The sequence below is a fragment of the Aethina tumida genome, chromosome 7 (genome assembly GCF_024364675.1).
Source record: "Aethina tumida isolate Nest 87 chromosome 7, icAetTumi1.1, whole genome shotgun sequence".
NCBI classification, from domain to species: domain Eukaryota; kingdom Metazoa; phylum Arthropoda; class Insecta; order Coleoptera; family Nitidulidae; genus Aethina; species Aethina tumida.
The window spans coordinates 15938358-15957143 of record NC_065441.1 but is presented as its reverse complement, the minus strand read 5'-3'; the positions used below and the strand labels follow the sequence as shown (position 1 = coordinate 15957143).

The 18786-nt window shown below is 34.0% G+C and overlaps 1 protein-coding gene across 1 annotated transcript; it reads left to right on the top strand.

Annotated features, from left to right (window-relative positions):
• Nucleotides 1–7371: 7371 nt before the first annotated feature.
• On the top strand, nt 7372–17767 carry LOC109609383 (cadherin-related tumor suppressor-like). Its single transcript, XM_049969963.1, has 2 exons — nt 7372–13160; nt 17552–17767. The coding sequence occupies exons 1-2, from the start codon at nt 7935–7937 to the stop codon at nt 17765–17767; spliced, it is 5442 nt and encodes a 1813-aa protein (XP_049825920.1). The 5' UTR covers nt 7372–7934.
• The last annotated feature ends 1019 nt before the right edge of the window (nt 17768–18786 follow it).

The following is an 18786-nucleotide window of genomic DNA, read 5'->3' as shown; positions in this document are numbered from 1 at the left end:
AAATTAAACAATTAATAATTTTCTGGCCACCTCGTATAAAAATTTATCGCTAACATTCACTCGATGTTCTTTATCTACATAACTGCAAACATTCCACCATATTCAAGAAATACATTCGCTTTAAGAGTTTGTTGTCATCTTATTATCTAATATGCAAATTGACTCCAATAAATTTACATTATTGCATTTGTTCCCAAATAAAACAATCACTTTTGTTTTTTTGTCGCTAATCTTTATTACATTTTTATGTTTATTTTAACACATTGCCAGTAAATTATCGCAGATTGAGCCTCACCAAATAAACGGGTTTTTTACCTAAATTATTCACTATCAAACAATTTCAGCCTCTTACAATGTTGCAAGGAACCCTTAGATGATTTTCGTGATGGAATTGAGTGTGAGCCAGTGTTGTTTCGGTGGTAAAGGAACAGATTGCGTGGGACGAGCGAGGTGAAGAATAAAAAAGCTGAAGACACCTCAAAAGCTGTCAAGAGCTCTTGCATGTCTGCATATATTATGTATGCCTTTCTTAGTTGGTGCATGCCACGAACCACGGTCCGCTTTGTTAAATAACTTGTGTTTTTACATATCATCATATTAAACGGCCGATGCCGATTTGCGGACCTCCGTCTTCCACCCCTGACCTTCGAGGATGCGAGGATTTTCGGAGACGCCGGTCTATTGTCTTCTGACAGGTAGACGATGCCAAATACGCTTTTTCTCTCGGCTGCTCAAATTAGACAACTGTCTAACAAAAAGCTAAATCTCCTTGTCCATCGGGAGCATATAGTGAGCTTTTCGTGGAAGAATTTTTCAATGTTCAAACAGAATATTCAATATTCTAATTGGAATAACAAATGATTAATATTAATTTCGTAAAATTATTAAAATTATCTAAAATATAATGTAATTATTAAAGTATTTAATAGCCTTTGTTAATTTTTCAGGGACACATTGTTCACACAAAACAATTCAAATCTGAATGAAGGGACAAATGATTAAAATTATTTTTTTATCAATTTGATAAATTAATTAAAAAGATTCATAAAGTAATATATAATATTGAAATATTTAACAGTTTTTATTAGTTTTTAGTAAACACATTGCGTTGTTATTGTGGAACAACTTCTCAATGTTCAAACAGAATATTCAAATCTAATTGGGAGGACTAATGATTAAAATTAATTTAGAATTAATTTAGGAAAAATATTTAAAATATAATGTAATTATTGAAGTATTTAACAGTCTGTGAATTTTTCAGAAATACATTATTCAAACAGAATAATTCAAATCTGATTGAAGGGACAAGTGATTAAAATTATGTTTTTATCAATTTGATAAATTAATTAAAAAGAATCATAAGGTAATACATAATATTGAAATATTTAACAGTTTTTATTATTTTTTAATAAACACATTGTGTTGTTATTGTGGAGCAACTTCTCAATGTTCAAACAGAATATTCAAATCTAATTGGGAGGATAAACGATTAAAACTAATTTAGAGTTAATTTAGGAAAATTGTTAAAAATACACATTATTCAAACAGAATAATTCAAATCTGACTGGAGAGATAAATAATTAAAATATTTTTTATTAATTTGATAAAATAATTAAAAATAAATATAATATAATATGTAGTATGGAAATATTTAACAATTTTTGTTAGTTCTCAGGGAAACACATTATGTTGTCTTTTGAAAGAACTTCTCAATATTCAAGCATAATATTCAAATAAAATTAGAAGGATAAATGATTAAAATTAATTTCTAGTTAATTTCGTAAAATTATTAAAAATATCTAAAATATAATCTAATTATTGAAGTATTTAACAATCTTTGTTAATTTTTCAGGGACACATTGTTCAAATAAAACAATTCAAATCTGACTGATGAGACAAATGATTAAAATTATTTTTTTATTAATTTGATAAAATAATTGAAAATAAATAAGTCTGTTAATACGTAATATTCAAATATTTAACAGTTTTTATTAGTTTTTAGTAAATGCATTGTGTTGTTAGTATGGAACAACTGCACAATGTTCAAACAGAATATTAAAATCTAAGTGGAAGGAGAAATGATTAAAATTAATTAATTTAGGAAAATAATTAAAAATATCTAAAATATAATAAAATTATTGAAGTATTTAAAAGTATTTTTTTAATTTTCAGAACCACATTGTTCAAACAGAATAATTCAAATCTAACTGGAGAGATAAATAATTAAAATTATTTTTTAATTAATTTGATAAAATAATTAAAAATATATATAATATAATATGTAATATTGAAATATTTAACAATTTCTGTTAGTTCTCAGGAAAATATATATTATTGTGTTTGTGGAATAACCTCTCAATGAACAATTAAAAAATACAGTTTTTGTTAGTTTCTTGAAAATACATTTTTTATTGAGTGAAAAAATGTTCAAACAGAATAATTCAAAATTAATTGGAAGGACAAATGATTAATATTTAATTAATTTGATAAAGTAATTAAAAATACATATAAAATAAAATATAATGACAATTAACAGTTTTTTCTTAAAAACTCATAAGTTTTCAGTATTGAAATGGAATAATTCAAATATAATTGGAAGGATAAATTATTAAAAACAATTTCTAATTATTTTATCAAATAAAACAAAATAATATTGATTATTGATATTGTTAACAGTATTTGTTATTTTTTTTTCTAATATTTTTGGTGGAAGAATTTTCAAACAGAATAATTTTATTCTAATTGGGAAAATTAAAATTTAATATTAAATATAAATATAGTAGTTTTAGATGTAATTTTCAAGGCAATTTTGAACACCAACATGAGCTTTGACTAAGCTAATACCTAATAAAATTTTACTAAGCATTTTGTAGAAGAAAAACACCAAAAGTTAAAGCCGGGGTCCAGGTAAAAAGGCCGAACAATGCGTTTACCGGCTCCGAACATGGTCCACCAAATGAAGTAATAAATTCATGTTATGACATTATTTAACTTTAGGATATTGTACGACGTTCGGTCAGGTGGCTCGATATATTTTCCTCTCTTGTCCACCGAAACGAGACACTTGACTGCTGGCTCTTTAAATTATAACATGTGTGAGACCGTTTTTAAACTCGTTAGATTTAACTTTTGTAACCATTTATATTTCTCTGTTATTTACTTAACATTTACTGTATATTTATTTGCCGCTAATTTGCATTCTTGAATTAGTACATAAATTCTTTAATTTAAATAGTGGAGAAGTATTAAAAAGAACTAAACTATTATGCAATTACATCATTACATAACGCTTTATTTAAGTAGACTCTCTAATTAACTTGTACAATTCATATTTACCGTGTTCATTTTACACTTCACGCATAACACCATGTTACAGATTAGTGTTTTTGGAAGACAACAATGTAACTCGTAATTACGGTGAATAAGAGTTTCCAACTTAAAATAAAAAATAGAAGTATTTCTCACAATAATTATTTCAAGATGCACGATATTTCTGTAGAAATTGTAATAAACATATGTAACGATTTATATATGTACTGTTTAATATTAATAAGATGAATATTTTTAATAAAATGAGGAATAAATACGTAATTAACTTTAATTTTATAATATGTTAATGCGATATCAAAGAAATCTCATATTAAAATTATAATATTCTTTTACATTAGGATGCTTCGAATAAATTAAGAACTTTTTGAGCATATTGTGAATTAACGAAACTTTAAAACGTTCTTTCATTAATAAATTAAACATGAATGTGTTTGGTCACGAAAACAAGCTAAAATTTTTTTGAAACAAACCACCTATTTTATATTTAAAGCACATTAATATTTAAATTTGTTCTAATTGGCTCATTTTAAAATCGTTCGATCAGAAATTAAACACGAGGTTGTTATAAGAAGAAAATTACAAAATAAACGTTTTAATTCATCGTTGTCACATTTGTTAATTTCTTAATTATTTATGTGACCATAAATTAAAATAACATAACGGCGAGATGCGAGGAATTTTCTCATTGAACTTCCATCCGGCATAAATATTATAACAATAAAGGTCTGTGCAAAGGTTATAAGCGATTTATGAAGTGACTGCACAATGATTGTTTACAATCTGCACTTTGTGGATAAATTATCTCGTAAAACAGTCCATATCGTAACTATCAATTACTCTTGGATCGCGCCGATATTTTCGACATGGAATTGTTCAAATAATGTCAAGCATCACAAGATTATAATTTTACAATGGAACCTGTTTATAATAAATTTTTTTCTCTACGGATGTATTATCGTACTGTCTGAGTGTTCTTCACATCTTCTATACGATTTAAGCGGATTTAATGACGGTTGGTTTTGTTGGAGGTATTAAGTGTTTAATATTAAGTTTTAAAAATCGATATTAAATTTCATAGTACCAAGATTATTTTATTATCTGTGTTTTATAGACACAGGGACGATTTGATTACGTATTTGTACATATAAATGGGGAAATTAAATATTCTCTTCGAAACAAAATATGCTATAATGAAAATAGTTGTGAAACTAATCGAAATTTTTTGTAATATTACTAATACTTATCTGTTTTTATTCAAATTATTTTAATGATTGCGTACATTAAAAAATGATTTTACTCGTTTCACATTTTAACTATAATTACAAAAATAATTTGTTAGACTAAAATATACAAAAGTATTCATAATAAAATGATACTATTCTTGTATATGTATATTTGTCATTGGCATGTTTTACCTGACCTAAACCAATAGTGCTGTTTGTATATTTCTCGAGGAAATACATGTATTTTACAGTTAATACTTCAATAAAAGCGAAACAAATGTATTTTAAGCTTAACGATAATTTTTAACATTATTATGTGGAAATCTAATTAAACATAATATGCACGTTCGTTTCTTCTAAGAATTGCAGGAAATTAAGTTAAGATGTTATTATATTATAAGTTTTTAAAAAATATATTTTTTTATTATTGAGCACTATTCGTTTCCATTTACAACACTCCAGTTAAATATTAATGTTTTGTTAATAAACGTTGTGAAATAATGAAAATTGAAAAATAAAATTATAAAATAAATTTGCATAAAAAGCATTAATAATTTATGTATAAAATAATTTGTTTAGAAAATTGAATGTATTAAAAGACTGCACTGATCATTAGTTTATTAAATAACAACGTAAAAAGTTTTTTAAATTATATTTCAAAAATATTTGTTTCTAATTACAATACACCAATTAAAAATTACCTTTTAGTAAACAAAAAAAAAAAAAAATAAAATTTTAAACAGTTTTTATAATGTTTCATAAATAACATAAATTAAAAATGTATGCATAAAATAACTTGTTTTGAAAATTGAATATATATTAAATATCAGGGTAATCATTCTTTATCAAATGACATTTCAGCAATAAAATTATATTTTTTATAATTGAGCAATATTCGTTTCTGATTTCGATACACCAATTAAAAATTATTTTTTAATTAATAAAAGCTGTAATAATATAATTGAATATTGAATATGATCATTAAATTTTAAATAGTTTTTATACTTTGCAATTGTTATAAAAATATTAAAAATAATAAATTATTTTGAAAATAAGTTATTTTGAAAATATATAATAAATTTAGTTAATTATTGACATATTGTTATTATATTGTTTATAATTACAATATACAAATTAAAAATTACGTTTAAGGTGGCAAGAGTTATGAAATAATTGAAAATTAAAGCATAATTAAATTAAAACATGTTTTAAAAATTATATTTTTTATAATAGAATAATATTCGTTTCTAATTGCAATAAATCAATTAAAATTTACTTTTTAGTTAATAAAAGTTCTGAAATAATTGAATATTTAATGTAATGAAAAAAATTGAAATATTTGAATAAAATAAGTTGTTTAAAAAGTATATATAACAAAAATTATGGTTAATTATTGGTTAATTAAATAACAGTTATTAAGAATCTTTTATAATTGAGAATAATAATAATAAAAATCTTTTATAATTCAGATATATTTGTTTCTAATTATAATACACTAATTAAAAATTACTATTCAGTTCATAAAAGTTCTGAAATAATTGATAATAATAATTTAATTTATTTTTGTATAATTATCTATAAAAAACAAAATGACTGTTTTGAAAATGGGGTATATTCAAAAATAGCATTAATTATTGGTTTAATAAATAACATTTTAACAAGTCATTATATTTATTATAATTGGGCAATTTTCTTTTCTAATTACAATTATATATTAATTTATAAAAGTTTATACTCTAAAAAATTGTGTATAAAAGCTATATTGAAAATTGAATGTATAGAAAACCATTAGTTTATTAAATAATATGTCAACAAGTTGTATAAATTAAGTAATATTTGTTTCTAATTATAATAAATAAATTAAAAATTACTTTTTTTATAGAATTTGTGAGATAATTGAAAATTTAAATAGTTTTTATATTTTTTAATAAAAACATTAAGAATATAAGTAAATATAAAAAATGTTAAAATTGGTTTATTAAATAAAATTTTAGCAAGTTAGACTTTTAATGAGTTATTTGTCCTAAACTAATAATTTGAGTTCTCTCGAGAAAATATTTTTTCCATTTAAAAATAGAAATGTGAACCGTGTTTACGTTTATGAGCATTTAAAAATATATATTATTAACGGGAAATTAAGGTTATACTTTGTACACCTGAAGTCCACTTTGAAACTATTTTTTAAAAATTCAGTAAATGGCATGGGTACCATTCGAGAAACAACGCCAGTTAGACTTTACATTAACAATGTTGTTAAGCAAGTTTTTATTTTTTATTAACATATTCGTACTATTAGAAATAATTTTTATTGAAAACCTGATTTGATTCTTGTCTCTGTACGGAACCATTATGTAAAATAATTGACCGACTGAAAAAGTATAATTTTGAAGTTATGAATGTGTTGTAGCATTTGACATTGAATAGAGTGGATAGTTTCAGTTAGATGTCTGCGCTTCGAGGCCCCATCCCATAAAAACCCGCTGTTAGAAAATGCTAATGCACGAAGAAAATCCCCAACCCTCCATTAATCCATTCAAGATATTGGTATTAGATACTAAAAAATAACCACAATAGATTTACGATGCATAGCCATCTCGACTGACACATCCATAAATAATGTTTATGCCTAGATCGGCCGGGCTGGCCGCGAGTCTCGCAGAGTGGCGACCGGTCGATCTGGCAACCTGGTGCTCCAGGTATAGGTACCATTGGATTGGACATAGAATCTCTTTCCTCTCAGGTAAGACGGATTCAGTCTTCGACGGTCAGTCTACAGGCGCGCGTGTACCGGTACCGACCCGATCGCATCGCATCGCATCGCATCGCAGTACGCCGCTCTCGCACTGTGTCCCATGCGAACGCGGTACCACTTACCACACTTAATGGTATGAATGGTACGATCGTCGATATCGGAAGATTCAGTTACCAGTGACTGTGTTCCGTTCGTGGATCGAATCATCTATGAAAACAGCAGTGAAGTGCGCTCGAATTCGGCCAGTGTGATTGTCAGTGAGGATGTGCATGCGTTGTCGCGTTGTGATACACGCACCGAAACTTTGTTTTCATAAGAAGACGTAAAAGTTGCAGTGTTGATCTCTTAGCTTAGCCGCCATATTGCATACCACTCAGAGTGAGAGATCTGTCGGCGGCGCAACACGTGCAAGAGCGAGACGACGTTCTACCAGAGGCAAAGCCAGTTGATAGACGGGGCAAAGAAGTCGAGGAATGTTAGACTATTGCACTATCTAACGCACACACACACACACACGTGTCATATTTTCGATAACCGAAAATGAATTGACGAATCGTCCACGCTGATTAAACCGCATCGCAATTTTTCAAAATAATGTCGCGGTAGTGTCAACCGAATTGATTCACAAGATGCGGGGTTCATACTGTCTATTGCTCGCCGCGGGCGTTATCCTGCTAGCAGGAGCGCACAACTCCGGTCCGGGACCCGGAAGACGTCGACAAACCATCACCGAACCGCCTTTCGGCTACTCGGCCCAAATGCAAAGTCGTGCCGTCGACACACGGGTCACCCTCGAAATAACCGAGGGCCAACCCAAAGGCACGACCGTCGGACGCATCCCAACTAAACCCGGATTCACCTACAGGTTTAACGAGCCACCCCGAGAGTTCACCCTTAACCCCAACACCGGGGAGATCAAAACTAACGCGATTTTGGACAGGGAGATGCTCAAAAACGATCGGTACGATTTGGTGGTACTATCCAGTCAACCTACCTACCCCATCGAAGTTAGAATCGTGGTCAACGACATAAATGACAATGCACCCGAGTTTCCTGAACCCAGCATAGCAGTGTCGTTTTCGGAAAGTGCGGCCGCAGGAACAAGACTATTATTAGACGCTGCCACTGATAAAGATACGGGTGATAACAGCGTCAGCGACGACTACAAAATTATCGCAGGAAATAAAGATGAGAAATTCAGGCTCGTTGTCACGGCTAATCCAACTGGAGACTCCTCCTATCTCCACCTGGAAACAACCGGCAAACTCGACAGGGAATCACAGGGGTTCTACGTCTTGAACATCTCCGCAAGGGATGGAGGAAAGCCACCAAAGTACGGGTACCTCCAAGTAAACGTGACAATCCTGGACGTGAACGATAATCCACCAATTTTCGACCACAGCGATTACATCGTTTCCTTGAACGAAAGCGTACCACCGGGAACACCTGTTTTACAAGTCATGGCGACCGATAACGACCTGGGGGACAACGCGAAAATCACCTATTACTTAGCAGACACGGAACACCAGTTCGCCGTCGATCCAGAAACAGGTGTCATCTCGACGACAGAAATATTAGAGTGTCCCCAACAACAGAACTGCCCTCAAACAACCAAACCCGGAGGCAGTTGTCCGAAGAGTTGCGTCTTCACGGTGTTCGCCAGGGACCACGGTACGCCCAGACAGGACGGCAGGACTTACGTAACGGTGAATTTGGTGGACGCCAACGATCACGACCCCATCATCGAGTTCCGGTACTTCCCTTCGACCGCCGGGTTCGCGACAGTGGACGAGAACGCCGGCAATGGGTCGGTGGTGGCTGCCGTTTCGGTGGTGGACCTGGACGAAGGACTGAACGGTGATACAACGGTGCGGATTGTCTCGGGCAACGAATTAAATCATTTCAGACTCGATTACACTCCCAGCTTTGATATTGTGCGAGTGAACGGCATTTTAGATCGCGAGGAAATCTCAAAGTATAATTTAACAGTTGTGGCGACAGACAAAGGGACTCCACCTCGTACAGCCACCGCCTTTTTGATAATTCACGTGAACGACGTCAACGACCACGAACCGGTGTTTGAAAAGAGTGAATATTCGGCGATTTTGAGTGAGCTGGCACCTCCCGGCACCTACGTGGCAGGGATCACCGCAACGGACGAAGATACGGGAGTGAACGCGCAAATTTTCTACGCGTTTGTGTCCGGCAACGAGAATCAGTGGTTCGCCATCAACTCGAATTCCGGATTAATTACGACAATAGCAGCTCTGGATAGGGAGATACAAGGTACCGTAGAATTGAACATTTCAGCCCGCGACGGTGGTCCGAATCCGAAATGGGCGTACACCCAATTAAAAGTGACGATTTTAGATGAAAACGACGAGGCACCGCAATTTTCCCAGTCAAAAATCAACGTTACGCTGTCGGAAAATGCGCCTGCCGGTACTTTGGTTGCGATGCTGACAGCGGCTGATCACGATCAAGGCACTAACGGAAGTGTAACTTATTCTCTACATTCTGCTGTCTCGCAAACTTACGACGACACCTTCCAATTGGACTCATTAACAGGACAATTGACTACTAAAAGGGTTTTAGATCGCGAGGAGATCTCCAAGTACGAAATACACGTCATAGCGCGTGATCAAGGCATTCCACCACAGTTCTCGACCGCCACCGTTTATCTCAACGTGTTGGACGTCAATGATAATAATCCCGAGTTTTATCCGCTGGAATATTTCATGTCGGTGTCCGAAGATCTGAAATCAGGGGCGTCGATTTTGAAAGTGACGGCCTCGGATTTGGACGAAGGCGACAATGCGATGATCACGTTCAAATTGGAGAGCGGCGGAGACGGGATGTTTACCATAGACAAATGGACTGGTATTATATCGTTGCGGGGTAATTTGAAGACTTCATCGAATCCGCTGCATAAGTTGAAAATCTCGGCTAAAGATCACGGCGATAAACGGGCAGTGGAAGATGCCACGGTCGAGATAATCAAGAAAACGTACTTGGAGGAATTGCACTTTGACAGCTACGGCGGATATGAGTTCCAGATCGTGGAAGATCACAATGAATCGTCGAGCTTTAAGCGGAGGGACGTCGGCACCGTTCACGTGAGAAACAGCGAGGCCGTGTATTCTATAGTTTTCGGTGATCCGAAGCACAATTTCAAGATCGACGAGAACACGGGTAAAATAAGTACGGCGAAAAAGATCGATCGTGAACAAACGATAAGTTACAGCCTGACGGTGGTGGCTCGTGTGGGTTTGTCGTACGGTAACACCACAGTGAATATTGTAATTCAAGATTTGAACGATAATAAGCCCGTGTTCGTACGCGATAAGGACGAAATAAAATTACCAGAAAACGCAGCGGTGGGACAAGAAGTTTATCTAGCACGGGCGAGGGACATAGACGCAGGTATAAACAGCCGGGTGACATACAGTCTAACCTACAATCCGGACGATCAGTTCAGAATCTCGGAGGCGACCGGCGTGATTTACTTGAACAGGCCGATTAGAACTGAACCCGGAACCGTGTTGAACGTCGAAGTGACCGCTACCGATTCCGGTGAACCGCCACTTTCATCCAAGCACACGGTTTTAATAACAATAGAGGATGTTAATGACCACACACCTGTTTTCGATCATACCTCGTATGAGACGTCGTTGCTGGAGTCCACGCCCGTTAATGAGAGATTCTTCGCCTTAGCGGCCAGCGATGCCGATTTGGGAGCTAACGGCAGAATTTCTTACACGATCACAGAAGGCAACAATGAAGACAAATTCGGTATTTTCCCAGATGGTTATTTGTATGTCAGGAAAGCGTTAGATCGTGAAGATAAAGATTATTACTCGTTAATCGTAATGGCGAGCGATGCAGGAAATCCACAACGATCGTCCAGTGTACCCGTTGTAATTCACGTAATCGACGAAAACGATAACAGTCCCGAGTTCACCAATCAAACGTTCACCTTCAGCATCCGAGAAAACGAGCCGCCAGACTCGTTCGTTGGAAAACTCACCGCAACCGACAAAGACATAGGCAGAAACGCCGAACTGATCTTCTCCTTGTCCAACCTACAAAACGATTTTTCCATCGACCCCAAAAACGGCTTCATAAAAACATTGCACGTGTTCGATCGCGAGGATTTGGTCCAAACTTCCGGACAGAACTTCATGACGTTGGAAGCGGTGGTGACGGACAATGGCGCACCCCGCCTAAAAGACAAAGTAAAAGTGAAAGTGTTCGTGACCGATGTAAACGATAACGCACCGAAATTCATCCGTGCACCGTACAAAGTGCAAATATCGGAAGGTTCAGCGAACGGTACCCAAGTCCTGAGACTGTACACGACGGACGCGGACGAAGGCCTGAACGGCGACGTGTTTTACTCGATCGTCAATGGAAACGCGGAAAAACGTTTCGAAATAGACGAGGCCACGGGGCAAATAACGTTGGCCCGTTCCCTGGACCGCGAAACCAACTCCAAGTACATGCTCACAGTGTTGGCACATGACGCGGGAATCACGAAACAATTAACGTCAACGACGACAGTGACGATAGATGTTTTAGACGAGAATGACAACGCTCCGGAGTTCACGCAGACCAACTCGCGGATCTCGGTGATCGAAACGAGCCCAATCAACACAGAGCTCATTCAGTTCCGTGCCACGGACGCCGATCTGGGCGTGAACAGCGAAGTCGTCTACAGCATCACCGCGGGAAACAGAAAAGACACTTTTCACATCGATCCTGCCACGGGTGTCTTGTATTTGCATAAACAGCTCGACTATGAGGAACTTAGTGCTTATCAGCTCAACATCACCGCCTCAGACAATGGCAACCCTCGTTTGTTCACCACCATCCTCTTCTCGATATCGGTGGAGGATGCCAACGACAATCCGCCCAGTTTCCCTAGCACGGCCATCGTCAGGCAAATCAGGGAAGGAATTCCGGTCAGAACGCCAATAGTAACAGTAACAGCAGACGATCCAGACTCAGGACTCAACGGCAAAGTCACTTACACCATCTCCCAACAAGATCCCGAAGATTACAAACGACATTTTGGAATCAACCCCGTAACAGGTGTTATCCACACATTACTACCCATCGACAGGGAGACGATAGATACTTTCAGACTTACTGTGGTGGCTACAGACCAGGCAGAACCACCATCAACGCGATTATCAGCCGAAAAGTTAGTGACAGTGATAGTGGAGGACGTTAACGATAATGCGCCAGTATTCGTGTCCATGAACGCCGCAGTACTCCCACACTCTTCCAGGATGTACGAAAAAGACGGCATATCAATCATGACTGTGTTCGCCAGAGATTTGGACTCGGCAACGAACGGCTTGGTGACCTACGAACTAGCCAGCGGTAACACGGACCTATTTAAGCTCGACCAAAGCACCGGGGTACTGAAACTGCGCAGACACATCCAAAACCCGGAAGCCACGTATCGTCTTTCGGTGAAAGCAACAGACGAAGCTGTGCAATCGGAGAGGAAGTCGATAGAGGCGTACTTGACAATAATATCGGCGAGCCCTTCAGACAATGGACCGCGTTTCGAGAGCACCACCTTCAGTGGTAGCGTGTACGAGAACGAGCCGCCCGGTACGAGTATCCTGACGGTTTCCGCAACGTTCGCTTCCGGTGACGTGGAGTATTATGTGACAAATGTGACAGGTGATGGTGTGCAAGTTGACAGATTGTTTGACATCGACACCAAGCTGGGAATTTTGTCCACCGCCGTTGAGTTGGACCGGGAAGTTGGAGTAGATGTTTACGAAGTGGAAGTCTATGCGATCGTCATTGGGAACGGATCGCCGAAAACGTCGAAAACTAAGGTAAGATCGTGTTACGTTTCGTGTAGTTTTGTTGGGAGAACTCGTAACATCCACGGGCTGCGAGTGCCGTTAGAAAACTGGTTTCAATAAGCAAAAGCAGCGTTTTGTAATACCAAATTATTTATATTGTTTTCAACCTGTCTGATTAAAAGGGTTTTTTATTGGTTTGGATGGTTCAATCCATATGTTCTGAATTTATTATTCAAAAATTTCAAGCAACACCAACAGTTTAATGTATTAGGAATGTTATTTATAGTTTATCGAGTTAAAAGATTGAGTACATGAACGCATGAAGAGTTACTTTTAAGTTACCCATCCTTACAAGGGTTTTTAGTTGAAATTAAGTTGTTAATTATGTATTTTAATTGAATGTCAGCGTTAAAAAAATAATTTCTTCTATTACTATTGTTTGCTAGGAATATACGAATGGTGCAGAAATCTCCATTTTTACTTAAAACGAATGAAACCAGACTAAAAAGGAAGAATATCATTAAACACAACTTTAATGGCCATAAACGACATAAAAGCGAAATTGCTTTTGGAAATAATTGAGAGCACTATTAATGTGACGCATTAAATTTTTTTTTATGGAGATTATATGAAATCATGGTGAAATATGAAATGACGAACGCAATTTTAATTATTTTGAATGTCAATTCGTACCTATGAACAACATTCACCGGCCGCAAAAACCGTAATTTAATTTACTGAAACCAAAAAAAAGGTATTCTCCTGAAATGTGGCCCTGTCATCGTGATTGGGGGAATTCGAAAATTGCCAGAAAATCAGGAAGGATCCCAACCCCATTAATTGTGACGTATCACTCGGTGTGATAACTGTATTAAAATAACAAACGAAAAGAAAAAGGTACGGGACACAAAAAATAATTAGCGAAACGGTTTTGTTGTTCTTAAATTGAATTCTGTTGCGTAAAATTTTAATTCCTGTACTCCATCCATAAAAATCCCGCCCAATTATTCTCGCGGACACGCCGAACCCGCCGATGTATAATCATAAAAAATCGTCGACAGAAAAAATATCGAAACCAATTATAAAATCCCGATGCATGCAATATGGTTGCAGATGTGTTTAATTAAAGGAGCTGATGCACAATTTTTTATAGATGGAATGTTTAACGTAGCGACAGCTTCCGCCATTTAAATATTAATTTATGCTTTTGGGTGTGGAAGAGCGGACCGTGGAGGGATTATAAATTTCATTTCGATTGTGTCGTTGCAATTGTGGCAGACCGTCTTTGCATGCTGCGGAACGGGGCAAAGAGACCTGAAATGGTCGCGGATTGTTCTGGACTTGTTATATTTGTTGTTTATAGGTCTAGTTTGTGTTGAAGAAAGATGATGGACTGTTAACAGGTCGTTGAAAAGTTGTCCGTCATCTACAAGAAATAAGCTGTGTGTGTAGCTAGTTTTAAGAACTTATGTTTTATTCACGGATGATACATTTTGGATATTTCGTTGTTTTTTAATATATAAAAAGTGTTATAAAGGAAAAGGGGGGATTAAGATCATTGTATTGGATAATTGACTAATTTTTTAATCATTTTATGTACAATTTGGACTCTCTAAATAATTAAAAAATTTGCGAAACTTCTTAAGTCATTTTTAAAACAATTAAGACAGTTCTAAACTAAACTTAACTTCATAAGCCATTTTATGTCAATTAGATAAATTCCAAATTTCTTAAACAGTTTTGTATAAAGATAAAATAGTTGTGAAACTAATACAATTTATAACAGTTGGGAAACATCATAATTAATTTTACGTACCATTAAAACAGTTTTAAATTTTTTAAACCCTTCTATACAATTAGTTTCAAGCAGCTGTGAAACTTCATAAACAATTATATATATATAATTAAGATGTCAATTAGATTAGTTCTAAATTTATTAAATACTTCTGCATAAAGTTAAAAAAGCTGTGAAACTTCTTATATGATTTTTTATATACAATTAAGACAGTTCTGAACTTTTTAAATATTTCTGTACACAATTTGTAACAGATATGAAACTCCATAAGCCATTTTATTTCAATCAGATCAATTCCAATTTTCTTAAACACTTCTGTATAAAGTTAAAAAAAGATGTGAAACTTCTTAAGTGATTTTTTTATATAATTAAAATAGTTCTAAGCTTCCAAAATATATCTCCACACATTTTATAATGTATGTAAAATTTTATAAGCCATTTTATGTCAATTAGATCAAATCCAAATTTTTTAAATACTTCTTCACAAAGTTAAAAAAGTTGTAAAACTTCTTAAGTAATTTTTTATATACAATTAAAGCAGTTCTCAACTTTTTAAATATTTCTGTACATAATTTGTAACAGATACGAAATTTCATAACCCATTTTATGTCAATTAGATCAATTACAAATTTCTTAAATATTTCTGTTATTGTTATGAAACTTTTTAATTGATTTTTTATATACAATCAACACAGTTCTAAATGACTTAAATATTTCTGTAGTCAATTTGTATATTATGTCACTGAGAACAATTCCAAATTTCTTGAACACTTCTGTATAAAGTTATAAATGTTGTAAAACTTTTTAAGTGATTTTTTATATACAATTAAGCCAGTTCTAAACTTATTAAATATTTGTACATAATTCGTAACATATGTGAAACTTCATAAGCCATTTTATGAAAATTAGATCAATTCCAAATTTCTTAAACATAAAGTTAAAAAATTTGTAAAACTTCTTAAGTCATTTTTATAAACAATTATGACAGTTCTAAACTTATTAAATATTTATGTACATAAATTATAACAGATATGTAATGTAACTCCATAAACCATTTTATGTCAATTAGATAAATTCCAAATTTCTTAAACAGTTTTGTATAAAGATAAAATAGTTGTGAAACTTCTTAAGTGATTTTTTATGTACAATTAAGACAGTTCTAAATTTCTTAAATATTTTTTAATACAATTTATAACAGTTGTGAAACTTCATAAACCCTTTTATCATTTTAACAATAAAGGCAGTATATCTATATACAAATAAAACATTTGTAAAACTTGACAAGCAATTTTGCAGTTAAAACTCGTATTTTATAAATAATTCTAATAACAATAAAAAATTATACAAATGTGGAATGTCATAATAAATTTTTTATACAATTACAATAATTTTAATTAAACTTGAATTTTCGAATTATTTCTGTATAAATGTAATTTAGTAAGATTTTTTGGCAGAACTGAAAAATTAGAAATAAGAAATAAAATGAAATTGAATCATATAAGAATTTGAAAGCATGATAGTGCAAATAGCATTTAAGTTTAATAGTAATAATGATAAGTTGAGTAGAGTTGATGTGATGGGTTTGATCGTTGTGGCAATTATTAAATTCCTAACAAAACTAAACACATAAATATAAAGAAAATTAAACCCAATTTATTTAATGCAAATGCAGATACCTGTTTTTAAAATAACAGCGATAAATTTCAGTCAGACTCTTTATAAATTCATAGGGGGTCCGGTGGTCAGATAGTTTGAAAAATTCGTCAGAAAATTGCCTTCACGCAACTCACCGGTCTCGGTCTCGCTCGTTTAATAACCCATCGGCGGCGCGGCCACGCAACACGATCGAAATGACCCATTGCTTTCTTGCCTTAATCATACGAATGTCATATTCGTGTTGATTTTTTCGGAAAGGAACGCACACCCAAGGTCCACGCCGCTGGAAGTGTGAATGGTTAATGCCGGAGCCGTACCAGTTTTTCGCTTTTATGAATATTAACTGCCCGTAATTGGCACGACAAATAATATAATTGCCGCAGTCTCACTGTCTAACTGCCAAAGGAAAATGCACCAATGTATAAACTTACTGTTGGCACGGAATCCTTCGATTTATCGGTGTGTGTGTGACGATTTATTTATGTGCGGCTTCGTCATTTGTTCGTTAATTAACCATTCTTCACAATGATTTACACTCCGGAGGTTTGTCGAGTGGAAACACTGCTGTGGCTTAAATCCGATTTTTCGTAACTATCGCCGAACGACAGGTTCCATGTAACGTTTAGAAACTGTACACAAAAATATTAACTGGCTGATTGTTATCTAGTGATGTACACGTAAAAAGAATATTCAAACAGTTACGTCGTCTAATTCCGAATAATATTCACATATTTCGTACAGATGTAACTGTAAGATAAGCCGACGTATCCATCCGTCTTTGGTGCCAGTCGATGGCACGGTGCGTTTAATTTAGTGGGTTTCCTGAGTCCTGCCGGGTATGCAAATTAAAATTTGTGTAACATTTTCGGAATATTTAACGAATGGCCGGCCGTCTTTAGCGCTAGCGACGATCCGGGGTTGTCGGTTTCGCCTGTTTCATAACTAGATTCCGCACCGATATCTGTATCAGGAGATAGCCACGGACAGCAAAAGCGCATTAAGCCACATTCCCCGACGACAAGCGCGAGCTTGCCTGATTCCTTTCGCTGCCCCAGCGACGGATTCTTCGGTTCTTCTCTTCCTCGCTGCTGCTGCCGTTGCTGCCGCTGCTGCCGCTTCACCCATCGCCATTGTGCACGGCTCTCCCACAGGTTTTAGGTCCGATATTGCCGATATTGACTATTAGTCTTATCTGACGAATGGCGGGGTTATAAAGAGCGCGCGGGATTAATTAGGATTTTTACTAAAGGCTCGGTGCAAGGTCTGATTAGAGGTTCTTGCTCTTCATTTATATTTTTCATTTCAGCATATGGTTTCTTAAAATTGATATCAGTATAATGATTAGTAAGTTATGATGTAAGTTATAATTATTAAATTAATTTTTGTATCTCTGTGTATATTTTAAAAGTCATAACATGACATTTTGGTCTAAAATTAAGGCAGTTGTGAAACTTATTCAGATTTCTATAATATATACATACAAATTAGGTAGTACTAACTAAATTTTATATACAAAACTTTCAAACTCTTCTGTATACAATTTGTAACAGATGTGAAACTCCATAAGCCATTTTATGTCAATTAGATCAATTCCAAATTTCTTAATCACTTCTGTATAAAGTTAAAAAAGTTGTGAAACTTTTTAATTGACTTTTTATATTTTGTAAACCCTTCTGTATACAGTTCAAGTAGCTGTGAAACGTCATAAACAATTGTATATACAATTAAGACATTAAGTTCAAAATTTCTTAAACAATTTTGTAGATAGAAGATAATAAATAAACAATTTAGCTAGGGTCAAGCTTCTTAAATATTTTTATATACAATTAAGGCAAGAGGGGAACTTTATATGCAATTTGATATACAATATAAATGATCTGAAACATTCTAATCACTTTTGTAAATATTTAAAACTTTAAAAAGTACGTAAACAATTTTATGTGCAATATAAACAAACTCAAACTTCCTAAACACTTCTCTGTGTATAATTAAAACATTTGTAAACAATTTCATATAAAATCATATCATTTCTGCATACAATAAAACAGTTGTAAAACTTATAATTAACTTTATAAACACATTATATAATCTTGAACTCGAACAATTATATACGATTAAGAAAAACTTTAGAGAAACTTCGTAAACAATTTTATATAAAACACAGATAATCTCAAATTTCATTCATACATAATTAATTTCATAATA